Below are 13937 nucleotides of genomic sequence, written 5' to 3' on the forward strand. Positions count from 1 at the left end.
ATTTACAGCTACAACCCTGTCCCTTCAACACAGTGACTCAGAGTGGATTGTTTTTTGAAGGAGAAAAGCACAGGAACGGTAATCTTACATCCTCTTGCATGCATCAGAGAGCTTCGGCAATCTGATCGTGCTGAAATTATTCAGTCAGAATGAGATGCTTAAAGGAAGAATTTTTCTTAAAGGAAAAATTTTTGAAAATGCAAATGTAGATGAGTTTGTTTTTTCATCAGATTTGGAGAAATAGCGTCACATCACCTGCTCACCAATGGATCCTCTGCAGTGAATGGGTGTCATCAGATAGAGATAAAAACATTATAATCCACATCACTCCAGTTTATCAATTAATGTCTTGTGAAGAGAAAAGCTGCGTGTTTGTAAGAAACAAATCCATCAAGGCATTGTTTAACTTCAAGTCCATGATCGATAATAATACTTCCTCCAGAGAAAAACCTCCTGTTGTCTCTCACATTAAAATGTTTAGAACTGTTTGGGCTGGAAATGGTTTGATCCATGCAGATTTCTCTCCTGATTCAGACGAGATGAATTTATCACTGGAAAAAGCAACATAGAGGATACAAGCAATGGATAATGATAGATTTGTTTCCTACAAACATGCAGCTTTAGTCTTCTCCAGATGTTAACTGATGAACTGGATTACTTGTGGATTATTGTGGTGTTTTTATCAGCTGTTTGGACTCATTCTGACACCCATTCACTGCAGAGCATCCATTGATGAGTAAGTGTTGCAATGCTGCATTTCACAAATCTGGTGAAGAAACAAACTCATCCTAATCTTGGATGGCCTGAGGGTGAGCACATTTCAGTAAATTTTCATTTTTGGATGAACTATTCTTTTTGAAGGAATATATCACTTCTGTAAATATATAAACAATATGTTCATTCACCCTAATGTCATCACAATCCTGTCTGACTTTTTGTCTTCCATGAAATGCAAAATAAGGAATTATGTAGAATCTTGATGCAACTGTTTACAAGTTCCTTATTTTGTGTTGCACAGAAGAGACTTTCAGGTAGTGAAAATAAGTTTATTTATGTGTGCTGAGAAGCAGTTATTTAAATATTTCACATACTTCTTTAAATTATTGGCAGAATTGGATTCTGTAGAAATACAGATACATCTAAGAAGAAACAGAAAAAGGAAGTTAAATGTTTTTGCAATGGTTTTACATTTTGGCCTTTTTCTTCAACAGAGAGAGAACAAGAACCTAATGTGGTTTACGGGTTGATAAGGGGTTGAGAAATTACGTGAGCCCAACTATATCTCATGAATGGCATGAGCCCAACTAGGTCAGATCATGCGCGCTAACCGCTAGGTCATATTTCTGATAATGCTTGCTCCGTGTGATTTAAACTAGTGACGTTCACACTGACCAGACAAAACGACACTGGTAATTACATAAACAACAATGCTCCTAACATACAAATATATATATTAAAAAAAAAAAAAAAAAAAAAAATATATATATATATATATATATATATATATATATATATATATATATATATATATATAATGCATTTATGGATAAATCTATTTATAATAATTTTAATTATAAAAATATGAACATTTAAATTAAATAATCATTAAAATATGAGTATGAAATTAATTATTAAAATGTGTATTTTACATAATATACTTATACAATGATTAATCATTAACATGTAATTAATCTCTTTCAATGGAGTATCAAGTAAGTATTCAAATATATTGGCTAATAAAAGTGAGTTTCTGTGCTATATTTTCCCATGCATGTAATTTATTTTGAGAATTATTATTATTATTATTATTATTAGGAGTAGTAGTGTTTTCATCAACATATACAGTATAATGTACATTACGCTAAAAGACATACAAGTTTGCTATTGGTAAATAGCACTTTGTCCATTGATGACATAACATGAGTGTACAAATCATCAGATGTCATATTCTAAGGAACTCTAAGGAAAGAATATCATTGCATTCCTAGAAACATGCCATCAGGTCATTACAGTAGTCAAAGGACTGTTCCTCTTGGGGAAAACAGCTAACCAAATTTATGTTCCAGTTTCTACTTACTTCCCTTCATTCAGCATGCAGCTTGACTCCGATTGGCACACCTGATGTGGTTCAGCACCAAGTACAGAAAACACATGCTTTAGACTGTAACACACCACAAGTCAGGCAACAAATCACAAGAATCGGCTGTTGCCACTTTATAACCTCCTAGAACAAGGGTTGTTTGACTCATTTTTTGTTTTGCAAAACAGTGAAGCAATTTCCAATAAACAGTTTTTCACTTTCAGTTTTCAAAAGAGCAAACAGTCCTTTAATAACATTCTAAAAACATTTTCAAATTGCAGTGTTTGACTGGAATACAAAGTGATGTTAAAAGCATTTATAAAATGCATGCATTGCATTCAGTTTTAATTAGATATAAAGGCTCATTAGTTTTCCTTTCATACAACGTGCTTTCTACATAATGAACAATAATAGTCGTGGCCTAATGGTTAGAAAGTTGGACTCCCAATCGAAAGGTTGTGAGTTCGAGTCTTGGGCCGGCAGGAATTGTAGGTGAGGGGAGTGCATGTCCAGTTCTCTCTCCACCTTTAATACCGCGACTTAGGTGCCCTTGAGCAAGGCACCGAACCCCCAGCTGCTCCCCGGGCGCCGCAGCATAAATGATGCCCACTGCTCCTTGTATGTGCGTGTGTGTGTGTGTGCACTTTGGATGGACTAAAATAAATAAATACATCAGAATATGTCATGCAAAACTAACAGCTAACATACTCAGTGATTAAACAAACAACAAACAAGTTTTATTATAACAAATGTGCTTTAGAAACTCACAGCCACAACGACCAAAGAAAAATTTATGTTAGAAAAGTTAAGGGTTAAGAGCAGGGTGAGGATAACAGCAGCCAAATCTATTAAATACAAGCATCATGACTTTTTATGCAAGAATCAGACATTGGTGTCATGTAGGGTAATAAAATATGGGTCTGAATTTGTCATTGACATGATTATAATTTTATTAAAACATTAGAAATTAATAATTATATAACATTTCCTTTCCATGGTTACTCAAACGACAAATACATTACATAGCCAGTAGGCTAAGTGACATTATCATTAACTTTGATCTATTGTGAGTTTGGGCATTCTGAAAAAAAAAAAGTGTCCTCATAATCACACATTGCAAAATTAATCTCTTACATTTTACGTACATCTGCATTTTGGACTCATCTGATCGCTTCTGTTTGGCCATTGCATTCCTAAGCTCAACAGTCTCGTGTGGAATTGGTTATAATGCGCAAAATTGTAAAAACGCCAACACCAGATGGTGCAACATGAGCATACCCAACAGGCACAGTACATCAAAGTGACGTCAGAAAGACGTTTGACTCCACCTAATCCAACGCAAGTCAGACGTCAGTCGGGTTGACGTCTAAACCCATCTTTGTTTGACGTCAAACTCCAACATCAGACAAACGTTGAATTTTGGTTGGAATAAGCACCACACTGCAACAAACGCATGGCAGCACATTACATATCTCAAGATCTCAGCAGAGGAGGATTAAACCACTCCACAAACAGCATTACCAGCTTCACTTATTCCTAACCAGACTGACTTTATTTCTGTCAGACGTCTATAAAAGCTCTTATTGAAAATTAACAGGGTTTAACTGTAATCTGTTTAATTTCCATAACAGCATAACAGTTAAACACCATAACAGTGATTAGTGTATACATTAGTTGAGCTCTTAACACTTATTATATCTTTTGTCTTCTTTGGCAGCTGTGGTAGTGTGTTTCTCCCAAAATGTATTTAAAAATGAAAATTCAGAATGTCTGATCTGTGGAAAGAAAGCAGTTGCTGAATATAACCTCAAGAGCCCTCCATCACTTTTCTTTCTGATGATGAAAACTATAACACCTTATCTTTGTTTATGTCTCTTTTTATAATAAATTATGTGTAAACACTATTACAAGAACCATAAACTTACTAATCCATGAGTCAAACTACCCAACTAAAGACTACCCAAACACTGATCACAATAATGGTGACCAAACATTTTCAAATAAAACATCAACATCTAAACCTCTGTTAATTCTCAAAAAGAGCTTCTGTAGACGTCTGACAAAAATAGTCAAACTATTTAAAAAAACAACCCTAGAACATATTCTATTTATGCTCCATTGCATACTGTGTGCCTTCAGAGTTCATCTGTTCTGTAGAAACACAGTATGATGCTGTTTGTTCACAATACATTTCTGAGAGTGCAGTTAGATACAAGAGAAGTCCCACTGTGAAATTACTGTGAAAGTCATGCAATTATTAAGCCAGGATACACTGTAATTTCACACAAAGATTTTTAACAGTGAAGATTTTTGGTTTATCATAAATAATTATAATTTTTTTAAAGAATGCACCCCAAGGCTGCATTAATTGTATTTTACTGTCTAAATGCACTGATGCTTTAAGTTCAAGTAAAACTGAACTGAGAGGTAATTTGGCTTTATTTAGACGAATGCAATGTATTTTTAGCTGACATATGTTTTAAGTCAGAATTTAATTAAGAAAGCATTTTAAAGTTCATTTAAATTTCTGAATTAATGGGCAGGATTCAAAATTGACTGCAAAAAACCTAACTTCTCTCAAATATATATATATATATATATATATATATATATATATATATATATATATATATGTGTGTGTGTGTGTGTGTGTGTGTGCGTGTGTGTGTATATAAATATATATATATATATATATATATATATATATATATATATATATATATATATATATATATATATATATATATATATATATACACACACACACATATAGTACAGGAATACTATCTGCGGATTCTGTAAAAAGTGTCACTAATTCTCACAGTGGCCCTGATATGCAAATTAACCTTACCTTCTCATTTACCAAACAAACTAATACTGTTTTACTGTGTCATCTAAATCATCTGACAGACTAAAGATGATTGAATTTCCTGTATTTAAGGAAGTGATAGCCAGTGTTCGTCTGTAAAGCCTCAAGATAGAGCGTTACGGTAGGTCTTGCTTTGTTTTAAATAACATGTAATCACAAGTATCCTAAAAGTAGTTAAAAAGAAGAAATGACAGTAAAAATTAATTAATCCAGATCAAATTGAGTTTAATCATGATTTTATTTTGTTATTTTTTCTGGTATGTGGCATTTAGAATAATGTTGCAAAAGATTTGTTAAACATGTTGGTATTTTTATATTTGTGATATTTGGCTAAAAGTTTAAATTGAAACATGAACATATTGATATAATCATATCTGTGAGAATATAGTTTCATTCTTCTCAGTATAACAAAGATGTATGTATATTTTGATTACATTTGATTCATCTGATTATGTACATACATTTCTGCCACATGTACATTAACTGACAGTCACCACTGATAAACTACGACTAAATAAATTGTAGAAAGTTAATTTTCTGTAAAGCAACGATTTGTATTGTGAAAAACGCTATTCAAATAAACCGGAATTAAAAATAGTAATAATAATATTTATCAGATAGAAAAGCAAAATGAAATGCATATTTGCATTAGGTATTGTAACATTATGTAACAATTTAGTGAGAAAATGACAGCAGAGAATAATAGTGTAAAATAGCGTGTGTCTATGATGCATGAAATAGATTAGTGTGCATGTGTGGTCAATTGAGGCTTTGCTAAGGGTAAGGCTAGAGAACAGGAAACCAAGACAGACGGGAAATAAAACCTGAATACTGAGGAATGAGTAATCTAGATTAAGAAACAAAGTGGTACAAAAAGTTGTTTGTCTTTCAAGTGCATTTAAATAACCAGTTCACCCACACATGAAAATTCTGTTATGATGTTATAAGCCACATAGGGACTGGTCTATGAACTGTAGCATTATTAAAAACAATATATATATATATATATATATATATATATATATATATGAATGAACAAAATATATAATATATACCAAAATATATTTCAAAAGGCATTTCAGGGGCAAGACAATACATTTTCAATCTTACAGTAGCTCTCATTTATGCTAAATGCAAACGTCAATGGCATAACCAAGAGATCAAAACTATATTAATAATGATTATTAATTATTATTGTAGATTTTAATGATTACTATTATATGTTCATGCATGTTATGGACAACAAATAAAGTTCTTCTTCAAAGTTTTTTTTTTTTGTTTTTTTTTTTGTTTTTTTCATAAGGGATGTACAGTAAAATACAACCTTTCTTCCTATAGGTACATATTTCTCTCATGTCTGGTTCAATGTCCAGCTCAATCATGGAACAAAATGCAACCAATTCAACTGAAGGATCTTGTGGCTTGTCTGAAATGCCAGCTCGTCCGTTCTTCTTCTGTTTATACACAGTAATTTTTCTGGCAAGCCTGGTGCTCAACAGTATTACAATATACGTATACTTTTGTAAAGCTATACATCAGTCCAGCATCACAATCTATATGAAGAATCTGGCTATAGCCGACTTGTTTGTGTGCCTGTGTTTGATATTACGCATTGCTAAATATGCTAGCACTTCAATGGAAATTCAGCGTATCTACTGCAACTTTGGTGCTCCCACTTCCTACCTCAACATGTACTCCAGTATTCTCTTCATGTTCTACATAGCTGCAAACAGGTATGGATGCTCATAAAAGAGGGCCAGTCTCAGGAAAAAGTGGTTTTCCACTATAATGTACTACACAATCTGCATTTTCATTGCTTTAAATATGTATATTTTTATTATCATTATAATAGATAATAAACAATTTTGTGCATCAAAATCTTTACCCTTTTTTTTGGTAAAAAATTTACTTGATTTTCTACAGATTTTTGACAGCTTAATGTAACACTTTTGACAAGCTAAATATGTCAGTTTCTGAGTGACGTAACTATTTATACCATGAAATAACCTAAATAACCTTCATTCTGTAAATACATATAATGATCTTAGCAAAAAGCATTGCAAATATCTCCAGTATGTTTTATAAAACCCAAAAATCGAACATAGTTCATCCCTCATGAACATTATCAGTTCCGCCAAAAATGTATTCTGGCTGTCAGTTGGAATATTACAATTGAAAATATTAATATAACACACTCAGTCACTTCACTGAACACTTGTTAAAAAAAATAACTATTATCTTATGATCAATATATTTTTAAATCCTCATCATTTGAACACTACAACATGAATGTCTGTCAAAAAATAACATGCATAATACAACATTATTTGAAAAAAACATATTACCGTATATGTTATTATCAGTGTTAGGGATGAAGTATCATAAATAATGCGAGTAACAATCACTTTTAGTTTTTTCCAGTAACTAGTAAATCAACACATTACTTTTCAATTTATAAGATTTTTTCTTATTTATTTCAGTTGCTTTGTTTTCAAATTTATTGAATAAAAGCTTAAAAAATTATCAGTAGCTAGTCATAAATACACAAATCACTGCTCTTTTGTTTCAGGTACATGAAGATCGTACGACCACTGCAGACCCACATGCTGCAAACAGTCCGTTCGACCCGCTACATCTGCACCATGACCTGGGCCGTCCTGTTGTGCCTTAATTGTCCCTACATTGTTGCATTTTTCAGCGCTGATAAACAAACCTTAGCCCACAGTGGTTTCGACTGTGACAGCTTTCATAACAACTTTCTCCAACAGATCTACTTGGCCTTGCAGATCATGTCCTTTGTAATGTTTTTCTTTGTGCTGGTATCCCTGATTCTGTTTTACTGGCTGAACGTACGGAAGCTTTGTCAAGCGCAGTTTACGATGCCAAATCAGCATGGTAATTTTAAGCTGAGCAAGTCAAAGCGTAATATGCGGGTTTTGGTGGTCATTTTCTGCGTGTGTTTTGTGCCGTATCATCTGGTGAGACTGCCATACGTGTTCATTAAACCCCTGCTGAACGACTGCACAACAGAGCAGGTTTTCTACTTCCTGAAGGAGCTGAGCGTCCTGCTCGCAGTACTAAATGCCTGTTTGGATCCACTTATCCACTTTGTCTTTTGCAAGACCTTCAGAGCACAGCTTAAACTTCAGAGATTTTGCTAATCATATTGAGATATAAAGCTCTGGGTTAAAAGTAAATATTAAGTTGAATTACAGGAATGTTCACCCCAAAATGAAAATTCTGACACTGTTTGCTCACCATCATGTTGTTTCAGACCTGTATGTGTTTCTTTCTTCTTTTAAACTCAAAAAAAGGATGTGTTTAACAGTCGATGGTAGCCACTGCCTTCCGTTATGGAAGACAAAAATACTATGGAAGTCAATGTGGACCAGTAACTGATTGGTTACAAACATTCTTTAAAAAATAAAAAAAATCTTCTACTGTGTTCAGAAGAAAAAGGAAAATCATACAGGTTTGCAACAGCTTGAGGGCGATTAAACGTAAACTTGAGTAAACTATCTCTTTGCTTATATTATGCTGCTTTATTATGGTCTCATTTTTCACAACACTCAGCATTGGGTGAGAGAGAAGACCATCTAAAACTGTACTTGACAAACATAACATCCATATTTAAACCCGATTTGAACCCCCAGTAAATCCTCAATTGGGTGACTGCAGGGATTTATAATAATAAATTAGGAAAACCTTTCAGACAACTGGCAAATGTTGGTAAATGTTATCAAGTGTTTATTTTGTAAACATTCTTTTTATACTGTAATTTATTTGACTGGATTTTATTGTATTTGTAAAAATGACAAAGTATTTAAATTTAAAGTTACTTTAAATTATAGTGTTTACATTACACAGTAGCTAATTTACATAGCGTATGGCACTTAAAGTTAAAAATATAATATAGATTTGTCAACCTAGTTTAATAAAAATACGTACCTCTGTGCACTTTTTGTGTAACACCGTTTTTACGTACTGTTGCACGTTTCGCTGCAATTTCAAAAATAAATGTCTACTGAGTGGCGCAAAAACACAGGTTCAATACGTGAAGCCTGGCAAGTTTTTATTATGTTGATATAGGTACGTATTGCTGTGTTTTTATTGTGCTGCTTCTGGTTCATATTGCGGCGGATCAGAATTCAAATATCCGTGGACTGTTGCTAAAAGTTAATGATTTACAGTTTTGGGAATATGCCCTAAACCAAACCCAAACCTAAACCTATTCGATAGTGTTATCAAATGCAAAACTGGTATATAAACAGATGTGCGACGTGAACGTTCAAAAGCATCCGTTTTAAAATCTCTCAGCATATTAATACTGTTTTGTCATAACATTATATTTTTCAAGTAACTGTGCGAAAATTATGCTTTATTAATCGAAAGTACATATCACGGAAACTGCCATGATATGTACTTATTGGTACGTGTTTTGCTTCTCGATAAAAAGTGCACCCAGGTACATTTATGCTATGAGAACCAGGTAGAGATTTGTCCTATTGTCTCATATTTGTTGTACCTCTCACACCATTCATTGTAGCATCATTCATTCTTCTGTATACTTGTGTACGAATGTGCTGACAATAAAGCTCTTTTGAATTTAGAAACTTCTGAGACAACACGTTTTACTGAAACACAACTGGGACTCTATTGACTCTAATGAGCAATGAAAGAGCTATTACATTGTCCTGTGGGTTTATGTTGGAGAAAAGGTGGAGGAAGCTGTTTGTGTAAAGACATAAGTGCTAGGAAACTCCTGCAGTTCTGAGCAAGTGTCACCCACAAGACAAACCCAGCCATTCAGGTTGGGTTTTAGTTCCTGTCTCAAACTCAACGCCCCCTTCCTTTAAAATATTGTCTGTGGCTGTTCACAACGCTGTTCTTATTCTCTGTCGTGATACAAGCTGACTCAACTCTTCAAGTAAGTTTCTTATCATCGTGAGAAAACTTTGTAATTAATTGCATTATAATTTGTTTCCATCTAATATCAGGATATGAGATAAAGTTACTTTGAGGGATCTACAATTTTGAAATTGAGTACAAATAGCAACATGATATGGCTAAAGTCATCTAGTACAGGCAGCAGATACAAAAAGAAATGCAGTAGTTTACATGAAAAAAAAAAAAAATTAAACAAAATATGACACAAAGACATTAGACAGACTGTTAGAAACTTTATTGTATTGAATTGTATATAATGTGCACCCGTAGTGTACTCAAAATTGTAAAGTATACACTACTTGGATAATATTACTAAAATAAAATGCAATTTGGAATACCAAATTAAAAGTTTTCTATTAAAGTACATTTTAAATTATTTTTCTAACAATCTTTTGCCATGCTTTTAAGAAGAATACTTACTTTTATTTCTTGATTATTATGTTATGTAATAGAATAATAAGTTATAAATAAAGTAGATGTAAACTAATTATAATTTTAATTGTGTGTTATTATATATTTCATTTATTTTAAATGTACTAGTTGCAACTTCAACATTGCAAAGCTGTAATTCAAATATATTTAAATATATGACATATAGTTTAATTTCTATGAAATGTATTTTATTTTGTAGACACGAGAAGTAATTATGAAGTGACATATAAAGATGTACTTAAGTGCTGCTTAAGTAGGTCAAAAATACAAAACACTCTTAAGTTCAGCTAATTTAATTGAATATACATTTAAACAATAATGTTTTCATGTCAGACTGTCCGCCAACAAAAAAACAACCCTATAGGTCATATGTGCAAGCACCTTATTATGACCTATATTTACATTTTGAAGTTTAGTGCCCTCTAGCGAGCGTACAAATAGTGTTTCTTTGCTTATGTTGTCATGAAATGACGTATGACTGTCATTACCAATCAAAATGTGTGTTTATCTAAATACTTTTTCTATGATCCAATCCGATCTCACAGCAATTTGTATATATTTTCCTGGGTGGCCAATTCATATGAATTTTTATATGAAAACCACACCTCACAGAAATCATGCTTTACAGTGCGTATACATTTTATAAGCACATGCATTGTCTGGGATCAAACCCATTATTGCATATTGTCATATAACACAATACTCTAGTCTACCAACTGAGCTATACGAAACCCGAAGTGTTACGCAGATAAAAGAGTACGAAGAATTAAAATGAAAGTTTGTAATTGTAGTATATGCTCTGATCGGTCGTATTGCAGAGATTTTGACAAACAACCTATGTGGGCATATTGGTTGGAGGTCATGTTTCTTCATGTAATGTCTGAAACAAGTACATTCACTTCACTCCTAAGTATATTATTTTAAAGTATATTATTTCCATAACACACTTTTTAAAGTATGCTTAAGTGTACTTTTTCACAAGGTATTGTACTGGATTTGACAAAGTACAAAATAATAATAGTAATAATAATAATAATAATAATTTAATCAGAGGTTTGTCAAGAGAATCTGAAGTAGAAATAAAACGATGTAAGGAAAAAGACTTTACAAAGATTTTTCATAAAAGTGGCATAAACGGCACTTTTAATTTCTGAACATAACCACAAACGCATAGCAGAAGTTAAAACATTGAATCATGTCACAATATTTCTTGATATCATCAGAGCTAAAGAAGTTTTTTTATTTCCCATTTTAGATATGTACCACATCAATACTACACAGACTGAATCAAAAAACTTTACGAATGTCAGCAGCGTGTTCACACATCAGGTTCTGCCTGTACTCTACTCCATCATCTGCGCTTGTGCCTTCGTCCTCAATGGACTCGCCGTTTGGATCTTCTACAGGGTTCCCAGCTCCTCATCCTTAGTAGTTTACCTAAAAAACATGTTGGTGGCAGATGTTCTGATGCTGTTTACCTACCCGTGGCGTGTAGTGGGTGACCTTGGTTATGGTGGCTTGCAGCTGAAGCTGATAGTTTGCCGCTACACTGCTGTGCTTTTCTACCTCAGCTTGTACACAGGAATAACCTTCATGAGCCTCATCAGCTTGGAACGTTACTTTAAAATTGTCCGCAGCACCTCTGCCGTGTCTTCCTTTCTGCAGCGCATTTCGGTAGCGAAGGCTCTTGGACTGCTGACTTGGGTCATCATGATGTTCTTCATGCTGCCAAACTCCATTTTATCTAACCAGCCCATACCTAAGGATTTCTCCTGCATGGCCGTCAAGAGCGACCTAGGACGGCGCTGGCACGAAATTTCAGCCCACTTCAATGTTGGAATCTTCTGGGTGGCTTTCCTGCTAATGGTGTTTTGCTACACCTCCATCGCCTGTCACGTGTACCGCTCTTACAAACGGGTGCAACAGGATAGCAGCCAGACGGGAAGGCGGTCAAATCGAAGCATCTTTAGTTTGTTGGCTGTGTTCGTCTTTTGCTTTGTTCCCTACCATGTTTGTCGTGTGCCCTACACAATAAGCCAAATGCCCAAAGCTGATTTTAGTTCCTACAGCTGTTTCATCCTCTTCCAGTTGAAAGAAGCTACGCTCTTCCTGACTGCCCTCAATGTGTGTCTGGATCCTGTCATTTACTTTTTCATGTGCAGGAGATTCAGAGAGTTGCTTTTGAAGAAGATGCCATCTGTAAACCGCGAAAACAAGAGGCCTCCAACAGGCATTGGGCTAAGTATCAGCATTCTGTAAAATCAAGAGCAACAGAGGAAATGAGCACTGGCCATATGTCAGATGGAAAAGATATTTTGATTTCAAAACCACATGCTACCACTAGCTGTGGTTTCATTGCATGTGAAAATGCAGAATGAAGAAATGGATTTTCAAAACAAAAATAAAGCACCACAACTCAACCACAGCTGCCAACATCATTTACTGAAGAAAAGTCAACCCTTAACTGGAGAGTTCACTTATAAATAGAAAATCTGACAATTTTCTGAACCTAATCTTATTATAAATCTTTCACTCAAAAAAATAATGTTTTTTTTTTTTTTTTTTTTTTTGTGCAGCAATGCAATTTCCAAGAACCATTTTTGGGTTCCCTGTGATGAACCTTTCAGGTTTGAAAGACTTCTGATTTTTTAAAATCGACTTTTATGTGATGAAAGTCAGTTTAAGTTGACTAGGCGATGATAACGTCATTAATGAACTTCATTCTGGAGTTGAGACTCAAACATCTTGTGCACAGTTATGGCATATGACACAGCGCTGCCCACGTGGTTATTGCTTCTATATCAGCTAATTTTATTCGTTCTTTTGTATTTGGGTTGTTATATTTCTCACAGATTTCTGCTCGTTCTAAATCAGAAATAGATAAAGTAGCAGAATAAAGATTACATTTATATGAATGCATTAGTGAGAGCGATTGTGTGTGTGAATTAGTTTTACCTGGCAGCATCTCTCTAGTAGTAGTGAATCTGTAGGATTTAGTTATTAAGAAATATATGCTTGAACTTTTCTAAGCTATTTACAGAGAAACACATTTCAGTTGGTTTTACTCGGAGAGATGCTGTACAGGCCACAATTCATTCATCACACACTCTCATTCTCCTTTAACATATATATTTAGTCTCTCTCACAAACAGTTTCCTTTCACACACACACACACACACACGCACACACACACACACACACACACATATATATATATATATATATATATATATATATATATATATATATTTAAGCACATGCTTTACTTTTTAGCATATTTATATTCTAACTTTCACTCACATATTTACACTTTCACACACTCTTACAAACCTTCATTCTTACTCATATGTAGGTATGTAAGGGGGGTGGGGGATCTATTACTTCCTCTTAAACCAGGAAGCCACTCTCAAACCACTGGTGTTGTGTTTTTATGCTTCACATGAGAGGATTAAACTGGAAGATCAGTGCATAATCAAATAATTGACAGATTATTGGCAGAGCTAAATAGAATAGTGCAATTTAATTTTGTTAATCTTTTTTACTTTGGAGTATATGTTAAATATACTTAATGAGCTCCATTTATTTTGTCTTCATTATATTTATTTGCCA

The 13937-nt window shown here is 33.7% G+C and overlaps 2 protein-coding genes across 2 annotated transcripts; both read left to right on the forward strand.

Moving 5' to 3' along the window:
- The first annotated feature begins 5010 nt into the window (after positions 1-5010).
- LOC113058969 (P2Y purinoceptor 14-like) lies at positions 5011-8751 on the forward strand. The gene is made up of 3 exons (XM_026227211.1): positions 5011-5070; positions 6288-6682; positions 7519-8751. The coding sequence occupies exons 2-3, from the start codon at positions 6303-6305 to the stop codon at positions 8108-8110; spliced, it is 972 nt and encodes a 323-aa protein (XP_026082996.1). The 5' UTR covers positions 5011-5070; positions 6288-6302; the 3' UTR covers positions 8111-8751.
- Positions 8752-9684: 933 nt separating this feature from the next.
- LOC113058970 (P2Y purinoceptor 14-like) lies at positions 9685-12667 on the forward strand. Its single transcript, XM_026227212.1, has 2 exons — positions 9685-9876; positions 11584-12667. Exon 2 carries the CDS (start codon positions 11586-11588, stop codon positions 12585-12587), a length of 1002 nt encoding a protein of 333 aa, XP_026082997.1. The 5' UTR covers positions 9685-9876; positions 11584-11585; the 3' UTR covers positions 12588-12667.
- The last annotated feature ends 1270 nt before the right edge of the window (positions 12668-13937 follow it).

Source organism: Carassius auratus, chromosome 40, assembly GCF_003368295.1.
Source record: "Carassius auratus strain Wakin chromosome 40, ASM336829v1, whole genome shotgun sequence".
Taxonomy (NCBI): Eukaryota; Metazoa; Chordata; class Actinopteri; order Cypriniformes; family Cyprinidae; genus Carassius; species Carassius auratus.

Excerpts from the sequence above, each read along its gene's own strand:
- LOC113058969 (XM_026227211.1), top strand. The coding sequence starts at position 6,303 with ATGTCTGGTTCAATGTCCAGCTCAATCATGGAACAAAATGCAACCAAT. Across the intron at positions 6,683-7,518 it reads TTCTACATAGCTGCAAACAG|GTACATGAAGATCGTACGAC; the intron begins GTATGGATGCTC and ends CTTTTGTTTCAG.
- LOC113058970 (XM_026227212.1), top strand. The coding sequence starts at position 11,586 with ATGTACCACATCAATACTACACAGACTGAATCAAAAAACTTTACGAAT.